The 17692-nt window shown below is 41.5% G+C and overlaps 1 protein-coding gene across 1 annotated transcript in view; it reads left to right on the forward strand.

The window, feature by feature from the left end:
- Positions 1-17692, forward strand: part of KALRN (kalirin RhoGEF kinase) — a 530846-nt gene that overhangs the window by 282031 nt on the left and 231123 nt on the right. The window contains exon 10 of the mRNA XM_067299320.1: positions 3082-3204. Coding sequence (XP_067155421.1) covers positions 3082-3204 — 123 coding nt within the window. The remainder of the gene's footprint in view (positions 1-3081; positions 3205-17692) is intronic.

Consider the following 17692-nt stretch of genomic DNA (forward strand, 5'->3'; position numbering starts at 1 on the left):
TCATGAAACGATTGTGAAAACAAATACATTAAAGACAAAAGTGGTCAAATATGATATGAATACGGGTTTCAGAGCCACAGAAAATGCTGTTAAGCAAGTTATTCTTTAAAGAAATAATGTTATTTGACTTTTTCTTGTGGGAAACATGGCATAAGTAGAGCTTATTGAAAAGTTTGAACCAGACCCTTTTAAAAAGCAGATAGGGCCTGACAAATTAAGACAGGGTACTCCAAGCAGAGAAATGGCATAGAATAGAGGTGGATTAATGGGGTATTAAAGCCAGCATCATTAGTGGATGATTTATAGATTTTTATCTTGTCTTTTGTGATTTATGAAGTGGATAGGCAAATTTATCACCTCAAGGGATATTTTATATATAATTTCGTAAACTAAAGGATTTGGAAGCCTAATCAGCACTTGCATAGAAGGCTTCAGAGGGAAGCTTTCATGTCACAGGAAGGGTTTCGTGAATCACCAGCTGGTGCCCTTCTCTCTCAGGCAGCACAGAATAGCTGCCCAAATGCACAAGAGTCTCTCTGCTGCAGGAATTGCCAGCTTTTGGACTGGAAACATAAGTTTATTCCTTATGGGGTTAATGGTCTAGCATTTTGGGGGGGAGTGGGTAAAGCATCCATATTTTCACCAGTACTCTGGCCCAGGTTCTTTGCCTTTATGTTTTCATCCCACTGTGGGCGTTATATGCTGCATTTCTTGTCCTGAACTGCTGCATGTAGTGAAACAGCCCTTGATAAAATAAAAGGAGCAATCTCTGTCAACAAGTCACAGTGTCAAGTGACTAAAGCAACCCAATATATAAATATGGGATGAAAATTTAGTTATAATTATATGATTAATATTTTAAAGCTATAAACGTGAAAAAGTTTTTAGAATAATTTGCTTCAGAATTAGCGAGTGGCTATCAAATATTAATAGTTGAAAAGCACACTGCATACTAACTTCGTATGGAGCATTGTTTAAATTAAAGTTGTTTGCAACTTAAAAAGCATATTTAAAAATGAGGCCTCCTCAGATGATATTTTCAAAATTGAATTTTGGTCTGAATCAATTTTTAATAGATAAGTTGAAAACTCCTGACAGGAGGAAAGAGGATGTTAATGGAAGTGTTTACAGACTATTAATGACAGGATTTCTAGCAGGCTACCCTCTAATAATTACTGTTATTACAAGTTATACACAGATTTCTTGTCAAAAATATATTGCAGAAAAGCTTTTAGCAGACCAGCTGGTACAAGACTGTCAAAAAGTTTGAAGGAATGTGTTTGGGATTCTGTACCCCAGGCAAAGGGGAACTGAATTGATCAGAGAAGCTGAAGCTGGAATAGCGGCTGCGTTGCCAACACACCTGGTCCTGCTTCCGTGTGCCCCAGTGACACCTGGGACAAATATGTGTTGTCCCAGCAGGACATGGGATGCTTTGACCCCATTTCATGAATTGTTTCATCCTCGGTGGATGAAAAATACCTTGTAAGCAAAAAGTATTAATAAAACAACAGTTTTTGCCAGCAGAGGAATGGAGGTGTGAAGGAAAATGATATTGTGGACTTTATACTTGGAACTTATTATAAAAAATGTGCTTGGGATCTGTGGTAAAGACTGCAAGCCCAGGTAGTTTAGATTCAGCACAGCAAAGCCATGAAATAGCTCCACTTGCCTGGAACAAAACAAAACAAAAAATCACATCATCTTCCATTTTTTCTATCTCTTTTAGCATTCTAGGTTCAGTCCGTAACAGCTCCTCCTTTATCAGTGCCGCACAAGACAAGTGGCTCTTGGCGCAGCAGCTCTCTCCCATCCTGGGTTCTGCGCGTTCTCTGCCCAGAGCAGCCTTGGCCACTGGAGCCCCAGTGGAGGCAAAGCTGCCACGAGTTGCAAAGCTCTCTGCAGCCCATGGCGTGTAGTGCTGGGGCCTGTGTTTGCAGCTCATGCTCTGGTGCTGTACAAGGGAAGGATGCGGGTCTGAGGCTGTCTGCAGCTGCAGGGCTCTGTGGTAGTAGTACTGTCCTGGGGTTATTCGCAGTGGCTTCTCCCTGTGGCATAACAGAAACACCAGCTGCTATTTGCTGCTGTTAGCATCCGTAGCAGCTCAGCTCAATGACTTACCGCCAGAGCACAGGGCTCCCTGCTGAATGGAGTTCCTTACACAAGTGCCAGTGGTGATCTAGTACAATTCAGTCTCTGTGTTGGGAAAGAGGCTGGGATATGGTGAAGATCACATCCTGAACTTCCCAGGTCCATTTTGTCAAGCTCAAGTATTTATTTTTTTTCAGATATTGCAGCTTGTAGCAGACCCTGCATATTGCACATCTTCAGGAGTGGATTTAACCTACATTATGGTGGTTCAGTGGCAGAATTGTGCAAGTGTTATTGTGAGAGAGATCTCCAAATAGGTGGTCCTCATATAATTGATCTATTTTGAAAATAAAATCTTCTTATAACTCTCAGAATATCAGGTTTGCCACTTTGCCTTTCCATAGGGTTCAGTTACATTTGGAGCAGAAAATGTTATAAAACTTCAAAGGTGCATACCATCAATGTTTATGGTCTGCAGTGAAGGATTCTTAACCTTTTCATTCTACATACGCTGGTAATGCTTTCTGTCTTTATCACATCATAATCAATTTAAACCGATCGCTCCCTCACGCTTTTGGACTCATTTAAGGTGCTTCCCATTGAAATCTGCTGTCTGTGAAATGAGTTATTACTGTCTTTCCTTTTACACAGTTTTTAAGAGGAGGATACTTGATGTAAAAGTTTCCAGACTTCTGACTCCTGTTCCCCCAGATTCAGTTATGTGAAAGCAAATATTTAATATCTGTTAAGCTTAAATAATTAAGGTACACTTCAAAACAAATTGAATAGTAAAAATCTAATAATCCTACTTTACCAGTAACATCTATAAGCATTTATCTTCTACTGAATTGGAATGGACTTTGATAGATCTCCATGTTTTGCTATAGCAAACACAAAGCAATACCTCTACAGCTGTTTTATCCCCTCACTGAGAATTTCTCTGTGCTGATGAGACAGGAGAGGTAATTGGATGTTCTCCTTTTCTGGCAGGTATTGGACTGGATTGAAAATCATGGGGAAGCCTTTCTGAGTAAACACACTGGAGTGGGGAAGTCTCTGCACAGAGCACGCGCGCTGCAGAAAAGACATGATGATTTTGAAGAGGTAGCACAGGTAAGAGTCTGAATCAGAATTCTGCTTTCTGACTTGATTTTGTTACTCCTTTTTGTTACTCCTATATTAGGAACAAATTAATGTTATTTTGGGGCCCTTGTAAATTTATGATGCTCTCTTCAAACATTTGGAGCTGACCAGGATTCTGTCTTGGAGGTTTGAAATCTAGCATGCATGCCACAAAAGCAAGGTAGCTGCCTGAGTTACAATCAGAAATTCACTACGGTGGGTCTGTGAAAGGTCTCATAGCCTGTGATTAATAGGCAGCAGTTTAGAGGACGGTAATGTAATGTTGGGATGCTGAGTAGGACAGTTAGGAGTGAGAGCTGTAGAAGAGAGAAGTGAATTGTAACTCCTACTGTGGAAGCTGAGGACCTCCAGAATAGGCTGGAAGGAAGACAAAGAAGCAGGGGAAACACCAGTGTGTGTTTGCAGTAAGGGGAACTGTACTTCTACTCCTTCTGAGAGCAGGGGATTTTGGGAGTGGGAGGTTGTTCTGGTTTTTGTTTGTTTGTTTTGGGATGAGAGGCAGTTATTACAGGTAGGCCGATCTCCTTCACAGCACAGATCATAAAGATTTGCCCAGGAATTTTGGTATGAAGCCAAAAGCTTCTGCCTAAAAGCACATACATTTTCCATGAAGCATGGTCACAGTAGATATTTAGAGACACATCCCATCTTGATTTATAGACTTTAAATGAAAGAGAACCATTGATAATTTCTTCCAGGGACTGATTAGCATCAGCTTAAAAGAAAAAAATGTATCCTATGGCTAGAAGTTATCTTATTATATATAACATATTATATGATAGGCACTGTATTATGCCGCAGCTCTTCCTGCTGGATCATGATACACCTTTTGTTTTAGACTGAAGCATCATCTATTAGAAATTGGTCTCCTGTGAAGGTACTTCTGCCTTGGGTATTTCGGATAAAATCCAGCTTGGTATATTCTGCTTTACACAGATTAAATGCTTTGCCTTCCTGATGTACACAAGGCAGGTTATTGCTCAAACAGTTCGTTGTGGCATAAGAGAAAAATGTATTAGATTGTTTAGTTTTGTTTTTTCTGTAGTAGCTTTCCATGTGTTGGCCTAATTAAGTTTTAGATGTGTCCAACAATAGGGACATATCTCTTTCACTGTGCCCCAAGGGAGACTATTTCACTGTCTGATGGCAGCTACTGGCTAGATAGACTTTTTTTTTCTCCCTGATATTCAATTTATATTTCTCTCTCTTTTTTTCTCGTGTTTATCTCCCCTAAGGAGATAAATGCCAAAGAAGGAGATGAATTAACAGTTCTCAAATATCTGTAGAGTGTGAGCATGTCTTCACCCAAGCTGCTCTTAACCCTGTTAAACACACTTAACTCTGCTAGCATATTCTTATTAGCCAATCCCTTAAATCTTGTGATCTCTTTTTTACCTATTTCTTTGAATCCAGTCAGCTTGTCAATATCTTTCTTTTAATTACCTGTTTAGCTACGAATGGGGCGCTTGCATTGCTCAGCTCACTAGTGAACTTCAGTTTTACCTTTTAGCTGCGACAGGAAGCCTTTGCTTACCATTGACAAATTGCACAGCCGGAGAGCAGCAGTTCTAGATTTGTGGTTCTCTAAAATTTAGTGGTAACTCCTGTGGATTTAAGCCTCCTGACAATAAGCTTGAATTTCCTAGAATTACCTTTTGCAGATTTATTAAAATGGACTTTAGGCTGGAGGTTGCAAACCACGGTCCTATGGGATCTTATCCAGAAGCGCTTGAGTTAGTGAGAGGTTTGATCACCAGATCAACATTAGATACCTTTCCAGAACATGTTCTTGAGTCAGACAGCAATTACTGGATGCAGTACTTGGGTATGTGAGTGAAAATGAAAGTCTTGTAATACACAGGAGCTGAAAATAGGTGATCTAATGGTCCTTTGTGGCCCTAATATTCTCTGAAATTTCCTTCCCTGTGATATATTAGCTTTATATTTCAAACTATAGCACACATTTCTGGATCAGATTTTGCTTTTTTTTTTTTCTCCCTTCCCCCTCTTTGAGTTGTGCCTTGTTGGAGATGTAGGAAACAAATTAAGAGCAGGTGAGGAAAGACAGAAGAATAATATTGTCTTGACAATAGAGATGAGAGCAAGCTGTGTAACTCTTCACATGGAAACAGCAGCTAAATTAAGGATTGCTCCATGGGATGATGTAACTTAGAGATACTTATATCCCTTCACCAGTGTGTAGGAATTATACGGGTGTGCAGCTTGCATGTGTAGGTACTAGTGTGACTCAGAATGGGAATTATTTCACTTACACTTTTCTAAGCCCTCCTGTTATTCCTCCTTCTACATTATTTCAGCCTGTCTGGCTGTGAATAGCTTCAGTTCACATTTCCATTCACTTCACAGGGCCAACTTCAGAGTGAAATGAAAGGTATATGTAACTAGTGCACTAGAACATGCATGTGGGGCTACGTGAGTTCAAAGGAAACTGGGTGTTGGGGGTGAGGGTAGAGAGGAGAGACAAAAATATAAATTACATGGACATAGAAACTCTTTGCAGTTCCTCTGAATTTGCTTCCTTCATTTCATATGTGATCATCTTGCTATTACTCACTTAGATAGCACCGATGTGCGTCGTTTCGCTCTGCCTGGGCAGTTCTGAATACCGGCAATCAGTCCTGCCCTCTGAGTATGAAGTCTGTGGTGCCTCCTGGTTAGAAATAGCTGGCACAAGTGGAGCCCAGCTCCTTCCCCCCGGCCTCGGTGGGGAGGGTTCCTGGGCCCTTCCTCTGGTTCGTTCACCCCAGAGCACCACTGCAAATTTATGAGGCCTTGTCTGCACTGTGACACTGGAATGTGGTGCTGGCAAATGGACATGGGGACGTGTGCTGAGGGGGAGTGAAAGGCTTTATCTGAGGTCAAGGACTTAAGAATATAATACTGTTCGGCTTGGAAAGAGTAATAGCTGGGGTAAGGAGGGAGGCCGTAAATTTATCACACCTGGCGTTCTTCTGAAGAAGCATCTCATGAGGTCGATTTTGTGGTTGGGGGATAAATCTCATCCCCACTGTGCTTATGATCTGTTTTTACTTTTCCCAGTTCTCCTCTTCCTGATGCTTAACTCTTTAGACTTAGTCTGTGCTGGATTCATTTTAAGTTAAGATTAATTATTTGCTATTTTTCTCAAGTGAGTGAATGTCTTTGTCATGGCTAGCATTCACTGGAACAACTGGCAGCATTTATTCCTGTCATAGCTCTATAATAAAGAACATGTAATAAGATCCTGAAACAAAAGACTGACAAATTTTCCCTATTGCCCTCATCAAGATGTTAATTACTTTCTGTTAATGAGAATAAAGAGACTCATATAAAAAAAGAAGTGTAGCGCTGACGTACCTGGTGAGATTGACAGCATAAGCAATGTTATTTGTTTCTGGCAGTTCTCTGAAAATAACACTTCATCTGCCATACAATATAAATTTACTCTCCAAAATCTATTTTCTTTTGGCTCTGATATATTTGTTTTTATATCCTACTGTTTCAGCAAGGCATTTGCAAAGATCACACTAGAAGCAATATTCAGGAGCTTTCGTGATATTTTCAACAGCGGGCAAAAAGTTCATGTTTTTGAATGCTGCCCAACTGCATGTAAAGAACAGCAGTTTTCTGGGATTGCTGTGCTGAGAAAGGCTCTGATTAACTGACCTGCCATGGCACTAGACTGAGAGATGGAATGTGCTCCCTCTATGTCTGATTAGAAACTGCACAGATTTATAAATCTGGATGTAATGATCTAAATCACCTTCCTGCATACAGCTGTGCTCGGAAAATGTCAGTGATTTTAGAGTGATGCATTGTGGGCGATGGGAAAGATAATTTGGGGTCACTTTCTCTCATAGCTGTGGTTTCGACAACGCTCTGGCAATTTTTTCTCACTGTATTTATTCTGCATGGAACACAGAAGGCAAGTGTTTGACTTTGGATTTAAAAGCTTGAGCTCCTGGGAGGGAGGTTTATATCTCGTATATAGCTGTGACCGTCTCCTCCGGTTCTGATACTGTTCACGGGCTTGCCACCCTGCAAAGGCCATCCTTAGACACTGTCTATCACACAGAGAAATTAAGTAGTCAGACATTATTGACTGGGCCGATATCAAGACATCACCAAACAAGCAGCACTCTGTGGCTACAGCTGTTCCTGCAGTGACAGCCTCTTCGCTTGTCTGGAATTACTTTGTGTGTGAATTGGATAACCATAGTTCAGCCAATAACAATTGTAAATCCAAAGGTATTTTCATTTCAGACTCTGTAATTTTTCCTTTTTCAGGAATATTTCCTTATTTTACTCTGAAAACCAGTATGCCTTTTATTTGGAAAATTCAGTTAACTGGATCACGTTCCCACAATCTCCCAGCACTCCCAGGACTGAGTTGAGCTGCCCCTTTTGGAAACCCTTCTCCCGTTCCCTGTGTATGAAGAGAGGGGTGATGGGTCATTCTCCTTCCTGCTGGCATTCCTGGCAATTGGAGATAGACGAAGCCTTCTCAACATCCTTGTCTGCTCGCGATGAACATCACTGGATTTGGGCTGATGGAGAATTAGGAAAGATAGTGGGAAGCAACTCTGTTAGGGTCCCCTTCGACTCTGCAGCTTCTGGACTTAGTGTCTTTGTGATATGAATGATCCTAAACAAACATTTCTGTAATTCTCCTGCATTTTTGAGCTTTTCTGCTGGCTGTGCCGTGGGATTTCCTATTGCGTCGCTTTTTCCAGCATGTTGGCATGAGCGCGCCCACTGGTACAGCTTTCAACCTGCAGATGGCACTCGCTATGCATTTTAAAAGCCTTGTAGGTCTCTTAATGGTAAACAGCTGATGTTTCTAATCTAAGCTAACCAAACATTGTCTCGAGCTGAAATGAAGCAGAAGTGGAAGCTGGCTCGCATGCAGTCCCCTCGGTGTTCTCCTGCCCCGCCAAACCCCGCGTTGTTCGAGGTCACCCAGAAAAAGAAGCCTCTTGGATTTTGTAAATGCAGATCGGGGCAGCCCAGGCTTTCATGCAGCATGGTGCCGGCTGGCTGTGTTTGTGTGATGATAACCTGCTCTTAGATTTGTGGAGCTGCTTTCAAGGGTCTGGGACCTCATCATACTCACACCTATGACTGAGTTTTGTGTTTAGTACCTGTATGTACGGTGCACACCATAGTTATTTTACACAGTAATCCAAGCACACTGATGTTTTCAAGGTAAAATATCACAACTCCAGCGTGCAACAGAGCACACGTTCTGAATACGCTTGCTTCAGAGCGCATGGTGTCGCTCATTATCAAACACAGCCAGAAAGGTCGACTGGAGGCCAGACTGTGGCCATAACAGCTTCTGGGATTTGCCATTTTGTCTAACTAGACAGTTCTTGGTGCAGCCCTTGTGACTGAAATAATTTCTGTTTAGGTGCATGTCTGGCTCCTGAGCTCCTGACTCTGAAAGTTTTACAGACTCCATTAAGCCAAGGTATACACATGTGAATCAGTGGACTGTTCTCAAATTATTATGAGAATTATTATGCAGAAGGAGAGCCAGGCAAAATGTGAGCAAAAAGGCAAGCACAAATGCTGAGCTTTGCAGCATGCCCTTTGGGAAGTGATTCAGTTTTCCCATTCTTGGGTATCCATGCTCACTTCCCTCCAAGAAAACTTTTGGGAGAAGATGATTAAACTCCTAAACACAGGCTTGGAAATGTCTAAGTTAACCTTATACATACAAGTATAGTTCCTTTAAGATTCAGCTCTTCCTTTAATTCTTCTCAGGGAAATAAATGTATTTCCTGCAAGAGAAGGCTTTCAGAGGAGACCTTGAAAGCAAGGGCCTGTATTCTCTATGAGAAATCAAAGATCAGGTGATATTCTTCATGTAAGAAGCAATTCATGCTCTGGTGGTCCTGTCTAGAACATCCCCTTCCTCTGTTATATTGTTCCTAAGGCACTGTCAGGACATAGTTTGCAAAAAGGTCTTTAAGATAAAAAGATCTTTAAGCATAAATATGTTGAAGAATATGATTATATTGTTTGCCATGTAGAATATCCAGTGCATTCAGTAAGAGCCCTGCAGGTAAAAGTATATTCTGCGATTTCTCAAACCCACATAGTTTTGCTTGAACTGCTTTAAAACTAAGTGAGGTAATGGAATAGTCAGGCCAAAACTGAATTGCAAACAGCTACTTGTTTGGCCTTCAGGAGAAAAACCTAGTTCCTTCCCGTACAAATTCCAGCTCTGCTGGATGTCATTGTGCTAAAGTTTGGCATGAGGTTCAGTACTGATGTAAAATAGTTAGGCATAAATTAGGAGCCCTTATTGATAATAAGCACTTAGGGAGTGTTGTCCCAGGGTAGGGTTTTTTTTAAGTTTGTGGCCTACCTGGCTGTTGAAAGCGATAGCTCAGGCATACTGGCATATCCCACTGACGTAGAGCAACACCGGCCATACTGGATTTTTCCCTTTGAGTAGGGTGATAACAATACAGTGTGGGGTGAAATGCTAGGCCAAAACAGGGAAAAAGGAGTCAATTAAACCTGGTAAGAACTGTGTTTAAAGCTGTCAGTAATAACTGTGGTTTCAGTAATGATAAACTTAAAATAAAAATCATGAGACAGGCACCAAAAAATCTATCCTACATGTATCTTCGTTATCATCCGTTACATGATCATTAGCAAGTCATGAAGCTATAATCTGCAGTTTCCTGTGCAGGAACACATTTATGTAAATTTATTCATTTCTATACAAAGAGGGAAAAATGCTCATTGCCAGCAGATTACGTGGGTATTTGTACAATGGTGCAGGAACTCCGGGCTCCAGAACTTCTGTTTTCTTCTTCCTGGCTGGCAGCAGGCTGGGTCCGTCAGTCACAGGTAGCAGAGAAAAATGAAACAGTGCCCAGATATGGGTTGTCTGTGAAGGTTTTCTTGGGACTTCTGACTATGAAAGCTTCTAGCAACATAGCCAAAAAGCCAGATAGTTTATCATGGAACCAATAGCAAAACTTTCTATGGGTACTCCACAGCCAGACCTGAGCCAGAAGTAGGTCATGTAGCACTTGTTTCCAGTGGTGAAGCATGATGCTCTTGGGAGCAGGCTGTGGATATCAGTACCATGCTCCATTGCATGGTCTAGACGTGCCTGGTTAGCCTGGGTTGCGGAAAAAGCTCATTGGCGAATCTGCTGAAAATGTGGATAGCAAAGTAAGAAAGACTTGGTTTGCAGCGCCACAGCAGCTATTGAGTAGCTCCAAGTTGTCCTGCTGAACAGGTGGCCGTGGGTACGCTACAGTGCAGTGATAACGGGGAGCTTTGCATAGAGAGGCCCTATAAGGGCACAGAGGTCTTCTTAGCAGTCACTTGCAGAGCTGTGCCTAGAAACCCGGTCTCTGAGCTTGCGTTCCAGTGTATTCCTCCTCAAGCTAGAGGTAGTTTCTTTTCATATTTCTTTTCTTCCAAAATCACATGACAGCTGGATCTTTTCATTAAACTGCCTGAAGCAGGATTCAGAATCCAAATACTCCCTATAAAATCCAAAGTCTTGGCAACACAATACGTTTTTGACAATTGCCAGGAGCAAGCTTCCTATAGCTGGTTTATTTGGGTAGGTTTATTTTTGTGTCTTTAAAATATGTACACTTGATTTGCCTATAAATACAAAATGCTGTTCCCATGACAGACTGGAGGAACAATGCAGCTATTTAAGAAATAACTGTTTTTAATTCTAGAGTTTCTGGAAAATGGAATTTCTATTGTGTAGGGAATTCTGAGTTTTTCAATTTGTTTTCATTTTGAATGAGAAAAGTCAAAATTCCTGCAGAAGAAACATTCTAGAATTTGTTTTTTCAGGGCCATAAATTTATTTGAGATATCATTGGAAATTTATAATATTTGTGCATTATATAATATGAATACTAATAAATATATTAACTATTCTATTGATGTCTCAGGTCAAATAAGCATATAGCTGAAACAAAACATATTTTGTGAAAATGATAATTCAACATTATAAAAGTGAAACAAAGTTTAAAGTCAATTTAGATTTTTACTATTGGAAATTTCACTGAAATTTGCACTTTTAGATGGAACTATTGTCTCACCTGAACTGTGTATTTTGGTGAAAACCCATGTCATCTAAAGGTTTTTGAGTCCCTCTAATCATTTTTCTTTCTGGTCTCCCTGTTGGCAGGTCGGTGGGTTATCAAACTGTACCTATTGATTCAGGAAGATTAATTGCAGCAGTGTCCAAATCTCATTTGTAACGATGGTGGATTAGTACTGCACAATTTCTCGAGGCTGCTGATAGCAGGAGGGCTCAGGGGAAAAGGTGACAGTATGAATCTGACCTGCATTTTTGCTTTCTGCTTTGTAGTGGGGCAGCAGAATCAGCAGCCCACGAGTGCGCTGCTTCCCCCCGGACAGCCAGCCGTGTCTTTGGAAGAACTACACAATGTTAGCCACAGCCGCTTTATTATGCCCTTGTTCTGAATCATAAATATACTGCATAAATATACCTCGAAGAGGTGCAAACTCCAAAATTCAATAACAAAGAAAAATAATTTTCAAGAACAAGTTTTAGGTCTTCATGATTATTGTACAAATATTCTGGAAATAGACTAACTTGGTCTGACTGATCACTCTGTTGCACAAGATTTAAAACATTACATTTGCAATTTCAGAGAAATTACTTCTAATGAACTTGTGCTGAAGAGTGGAGAATCCAGTTCAGTGGCTTTACCTGCACTGAGAGAAGGATGCTTTGCAGTGTGGTTGTCCCCCCCGCTTCTTTTCCTATCCCAGTTCCCTAATTGTCCAGATTAAGGGACCAGCTCAGGGCTTCCTCCCCCATGTGTCTGGTTTTCTTCCAAAGGAAACCAGGTCATACAGGGGATAACAGCGTGAGGGACCAGGGCTGGGAGGTGCCTGCTGCATAGCGCAGATGCAGCCAGGGAACCTAGCTGTAGAGATGTTATGCTCTTGTTCTCACATCAGGCATTTGAGTTGTTTAATAATAACACTTGTGTTATGTGGCTGTTACAAATGTTTTGTGTCAGTATTCTACCGACTTTTTATTGCACGTAAACCTGTTGGTAAAGTCTGTTGCCCTGGGATAGAGCTCAGATCTCGTTTACTCCTGTGCAGAAATAGGGCAACATCAATGGATTTATGGCATTCTTCTGGAAATAAATGCGTGTGAACAGGGACAAAAATCCTAACATATATACATAATTCACTTGTTGATTCAGTGCGTGTAATCTGGCCATTAATATTGCTTTCCATAGCTTTGGTCTGTGAGGTCTGGTTTTGCATAACCAAAGCCCAAGAAAGTACTGGTTTGTGTCACTGTTTAGTGTCTGGTTCAGCACACTACTACATGCAAAAGCACAGGTTCCTCTCCCTGTACTGCTTTTGCTGAGCTAGGGAGAGAAACACTAAGACTGACATGAGAAAAGCAAGCAAAATGAGACTTGTCATGTCACTGCATTTAAAATAAAGCTTGTTTGAGGAGGAAGAATTTGCAGAATTTGCAAAAGCCAGGAACTGAGACAGGAAGTGTTTCTGAACTGTAAGAGAATATATGCCCATGTGTTTATCTAACATGGTTGCCTATATTAGTATGCAGCAAATACAATAGAAACCAATATGTGCTCCAGAACGATCACACGGGGCCCTATTAGCATGCAGCCTTCATTATTAGAGTGTTTTGTTCAATGCATAAGAGCTGCTTTCTCCACCCACTGGGGGTACCTTCTCTTTGCAGTGAGATCTGCATCTACACAGCAAAAGGGGAAGAGAACGTGCTTTTGCTTCCCTCAGTGTAATATTAGGCCTCCCTGGAAAAGGGCATGGCATAAAAAGGTGTTTGTGACTCATTAATTTCAGGGAATTGAAAGTGCAACCTTCACTTTAAATGCATCAACCTGAGAGCTGCGGTGAATACATTGAAAATTCAGTGAAATGAAGGGTGTTTCTGCATGGAGATGAGAGATGGCTGAGAGCACTGGTTTTTGGTGCCTGGCTCTTCGTTGTTTGCCTATGGCCAGGATTTATATTGACAACCAGAACTTGGATTTGCCAATGCCCACGCATCAAAATGGAGTGCAGGAAGGACTCGAAACCTGCAGTGCTCCACACTGCAGCAGTTTTACTCTGAAATAGATGATATTAAGGGGAAAAGATGTTTTATACAGTTTCAGTGTTGTTTTCTGGGGTTTGTTTTAGGCTTAAGATGGAACAAATTGAATCTCCTTTAAAATCAAGGACTAGATGTTTGTGCCCACCACGAAAGTAGCTCAAAGAAACACTGCCCCAGCCAGGAATGTATGCACACCATTCTGGTATTGTAAAAAGTAACAATTGCTGATTCGTTTCATGGGGTGGCAAGCTGTCCCATTGACTGTCATGCCCTTTCTGAAAGTTTGCATGGTTTTATCAGGACCGAAGCACAATTCCTCAGTGCACACTGAGTGAGGGACTGAATTCCCGCAACACTCTGCTGCCGTGCCTTCAAAACCAAATGGGAGAGAAAGCAGCGCCACAGCACAGACAGTGCTGGGAAGCCACGTCAGCTGCTGAAATTTCAGTCAACTCACTAGGGCGCGTGCTCCTCTTTGGGATGGATAATTGGGGCACTAGGTCATTTAGCCATTGTAAATTTAGTTTTCTTGCAGTGCCATGTAAATGTGGGACAGAAAAAAGAAGACGCTTGAGAGCACAGCAGAATCTGATGTGTGCGCTAGCATAGGGACACAAAATAAGGAGATTATTTTGAAGTGAGGATGATGAGGGGAGTATGAATTGTTGCACTTGAGCCTGGTAGGCATGCCTTCAGGATTGGGGGCACATGCCCGAATCTTACTGTTGGGGTTTGGCACAAAAACAGAATTCCAGGGTAGCAGGCGAGGACTGATCGGAAAACAACTCAAAGAGTATTTCTGTGATCATTTTGTTTTATATTATGTCCAGTCTTATCATTTGGGGGCCTGATTTGGGATTTTTGGAGGGGGATTGAATTGGGAGAGAGGAAGGTTTGACAATATTGTCTGAATAAGAAACGCACAAGAAAGCTCTCAGGATTTGGCCCAATTTTTTATAGTAGAAAATTTGGCAGATGCTGACTACAGAGGCAGTATCTCACATGGCTGCAGTGTTCTTGGAGATCTACTACATGCCAAAAATCAATACATTTTATAGCATCAGGATTTCTGGTGGGAATATGGTTTTGTACCAGATTTCTCACTGTAAGTCATTATTAAAATATACTTATCTCACATCATGTGTGGCCTTCTAATAAGAGCCAGAAATCAATAAATGTTATATTTCCAAATCTTTGTTGTGATTATGGATAACCTGAATTGAATTTCACACAGTAGAACACATTTTTAAAATGCACTCTGTAAAAATGCTTTCTGACCAGCATGAAAAATGTTAGTTCTTATCTGAAACCTTTCTAATGTATGTGAATGTCTAGTGTAAAAATGTGGTTTATTTATTTTGCAGTAGTGATTCATTTTATTTTTCCTTATTATAAATATGCAGTGCATCTCACTAGCTGGTATAGAAGATTTTAATCTTCTGTAAGTTTTAGGGAAGACAAAGCCCTTGGTCCATTTTGCTGTGGTGGCACCTCTGAAGAACTAATTTGATGGGTAAGTTGTATGGACAATTCACATGTCATGGAAATAACAGTGGTGAAAAATTGGTTTATAAATCTAATAAGATTCAGAGAATGGTTTCTACTCAGTTGAAACAAATTCCAGCTTGTAAACCATGACGGAGAGCTGAATTAATGTTGACAGTGAAGAAATTCTGAATCCAAAGGGACTGTTTCACTGATCCGCTCCTAAGGACACTACTTTGAAATGAGATGAAATCAAAAGTTACTTCAACTTTAATTGAAGCTAGGAAGGTGCCTTTTACTTGTTGATAGTGGAGGGACATTTTCCGTCAAATTATCTGAGGTCCAGAGAATAGGGGGATGGAGACTGAGGTGATGGGCAGGTGGTGTGTCACCAGTCCTGTTCACAGGGGTTTGAGAAACCCACTTATTCTGCACAGTGGAAATGTCCAAATTGTCAGCAAAGCAGAGGCGTTGACATTTGCTTCTCATCATGTATTTTGTCTTCAACAGGCACTGTACTCAAGTGTGAGGTTTCCTGTGGATGGAAAGGCCAATTTTTAAGTGCATCTTTGCTACAAGTTGAATTCACCTGGGCAAGTGGAAGGGCCTCAGGAGAACGCTAAGAGAATCCCTGCTTCCCTCTGGTCCTAGGAGGAATATAGACAACACCACTGTGGCACCAGCTCAGCTGCACCACAAGATGTGATGGGGGCAGTAGGGTTTCCATTTGCCACTGCTGGCTGTGCGAAAGTGCCCGGAAGCCCAGGGCAATAGGTGATTCCTAACACACCTGCTTCAGTCTTGAGTCACAGAGTCGCTGTTTCAGCAAGGTGTCCAGGATTCCCAAGCACATGCTTGTGGCAGGTTCAGCATCACCACCAGAGAATAAGCCACTAACACATACCAAAGCAAATTAAATTCTAATCTTCTTTGTGTCTTGGCTTGATCCAGTTCTGCTAGAGCTGACAGAAGAAGGGGTAGTAAGAAGAGGTCTGATGTCATCAGGGCTGATCTGTGAGAACTCCTGGTTGTTCATGGAGAGACATGGAAGGAACCTGCCCTTCCCTTGCAGTTACCGTGTGGCCCCTCCTCTGCAGAGAGCTTACTGAGAGCATCTCTACCACCACCTGCGCCCATTCATGGGAGCTGGTGCAATGCAGGGAGAGAATCTCTGTTAAGAAGGAGCAGCAGCCCAAGTTTCATGAAATCTTCATGTCCCTCCTGAGGTAGCAGCACTGCACTGACCCTTCTGAAAGGCAGTGACGTATCTTACTGTGAATTTGTTCTGTCCATGTACTTCACAAACAACAGTTCGCTTGTCTGAGGTGACCCTTAACTTAGGGCAAAATAGAGTTTGCTGCAAATCTTGAGATCCTTTTCTTGTTACACTTGCCTTTTTGCAGCTACCTGTGTTGCAGATAGTAACATTTTTGTCACTAATTACCAGACAAAGTATTATTGTTACATGGGGCATGTATAGTACTGTGTTGTTACCTCTATATTTGGTTTTGTAGGAGTGCTTAAGCTGAAAGCTTTGGAGAATTCGAAACAAAATTTCACTCCCTTTGCTTGTGTTAAACAGTATCTCATTCTATAAAAAGTCCCACTCAGCTCAAAACGTGGTTCAAGAAAGATGTCCCAACCGGGCTGTACGTTAACAGAAGTACAGGTACAGCTGAGATAGGGGCAATGGCTGTGGGGGAAACAGGGAGAGAAGGGAGGGGAAATGTTTGCTGTCTTATTTAAAGCAGGTTTCACAAAAGCCAAGATACTAGAAATAAAGCCAGGCAGTTTACAGAATTCATGTCCTCTTAGGTTTATTTCTGCCTCTGCTTTCATGCCAGCGGTGCTGCCGGTTGTATTTCGTACTCACTTTTCCTAGCGCTGCTGACAGTCCAAAGCCTTTTAATACTTTCATCAGTGTGTCTTTGAAATTTCCAAATTGTGAGCACGGTATTAAACCCAGAATGCCTGAAGTTATTTCTATTCGGGACACTGGCGGGACTTGATAAAGCCGTCGTGATTCCATTCATGTCTGCAGGGCTCGGAAAAGCTGTGAGCTGAGCCTTTGGGATGGAAAACAAGACTGTGCCCTCCCAGGTTGCTGCTCGCCTCTGAGCTGCCCCGCATTTCTTTGTTTCTCTACTCTCTCTCCCTTTTTCCTCCTATCATAAAAAAGTTGTGAGGCTTTGCTATGAACTATCTGGGCTTGTTAATGGTATTTATCATTTGAGATGCTTTCACAGTGCTGCATTTCACTCCTGACAGTTGGCCTTCTTGCCCTCCTCCTTGTCCTTGTGCTCCCTTGTCATTCCTGCAAAAGATGACGCTTTCTTCATCTCTGCTGAGCCTGTTTTAGTGGCTCAGTTACCTCACAGTCACTTGAGCAACTCTAATTGATACACTCCACTGATGACCTAATTATCAAGTCTTTTTTGCAGTGATGATACTGGTTTTCTTGTGCGTTCACTATGCCACCAACATATATTTGATATTGTAGGCTTTTTTTGGACTTAAAAACAGTTCATTTTCATGTCTGATCGAAGGACTAGTGTATAATGACGTCTCAGTCTGTCACATTGCCTTCCTTGTTCTGTTGTCTGTGCTGTTGCTCACTTCCATGTGACTTACTGTGCAAGGATATTCTCAAAGAGAAAGGGCCAAGATCTTTCTGTGGATATTACCAAGGTTCAAATGCTACGATAAACTTGGCCAACGATCATCAGTTTCAGATATCTTTCCTAGCTCTTGTACATCCTTCAGTCCATAAAGGAGTATTTCATCACCTCATTTAATATGTTCTTTAGATATTTTTCTCTTTTTTAATCAACTTCAGCTCTTTTAGAG

Source organism: Apteryx mantelli, chromosome 6, assembly GCF_036417845.1.
Source record: "Apteryx mantelli isolate bAptMan1 chromosome 6, bAptMan1.hap1, whole genome shotgun sequence".
Classification (NCBI taxonomy): Eukaryota; Metazoa; Chordata; class Aves; order Apterygiformes; family Apterygidae; genus Apteryx; species Apteryx mantelli.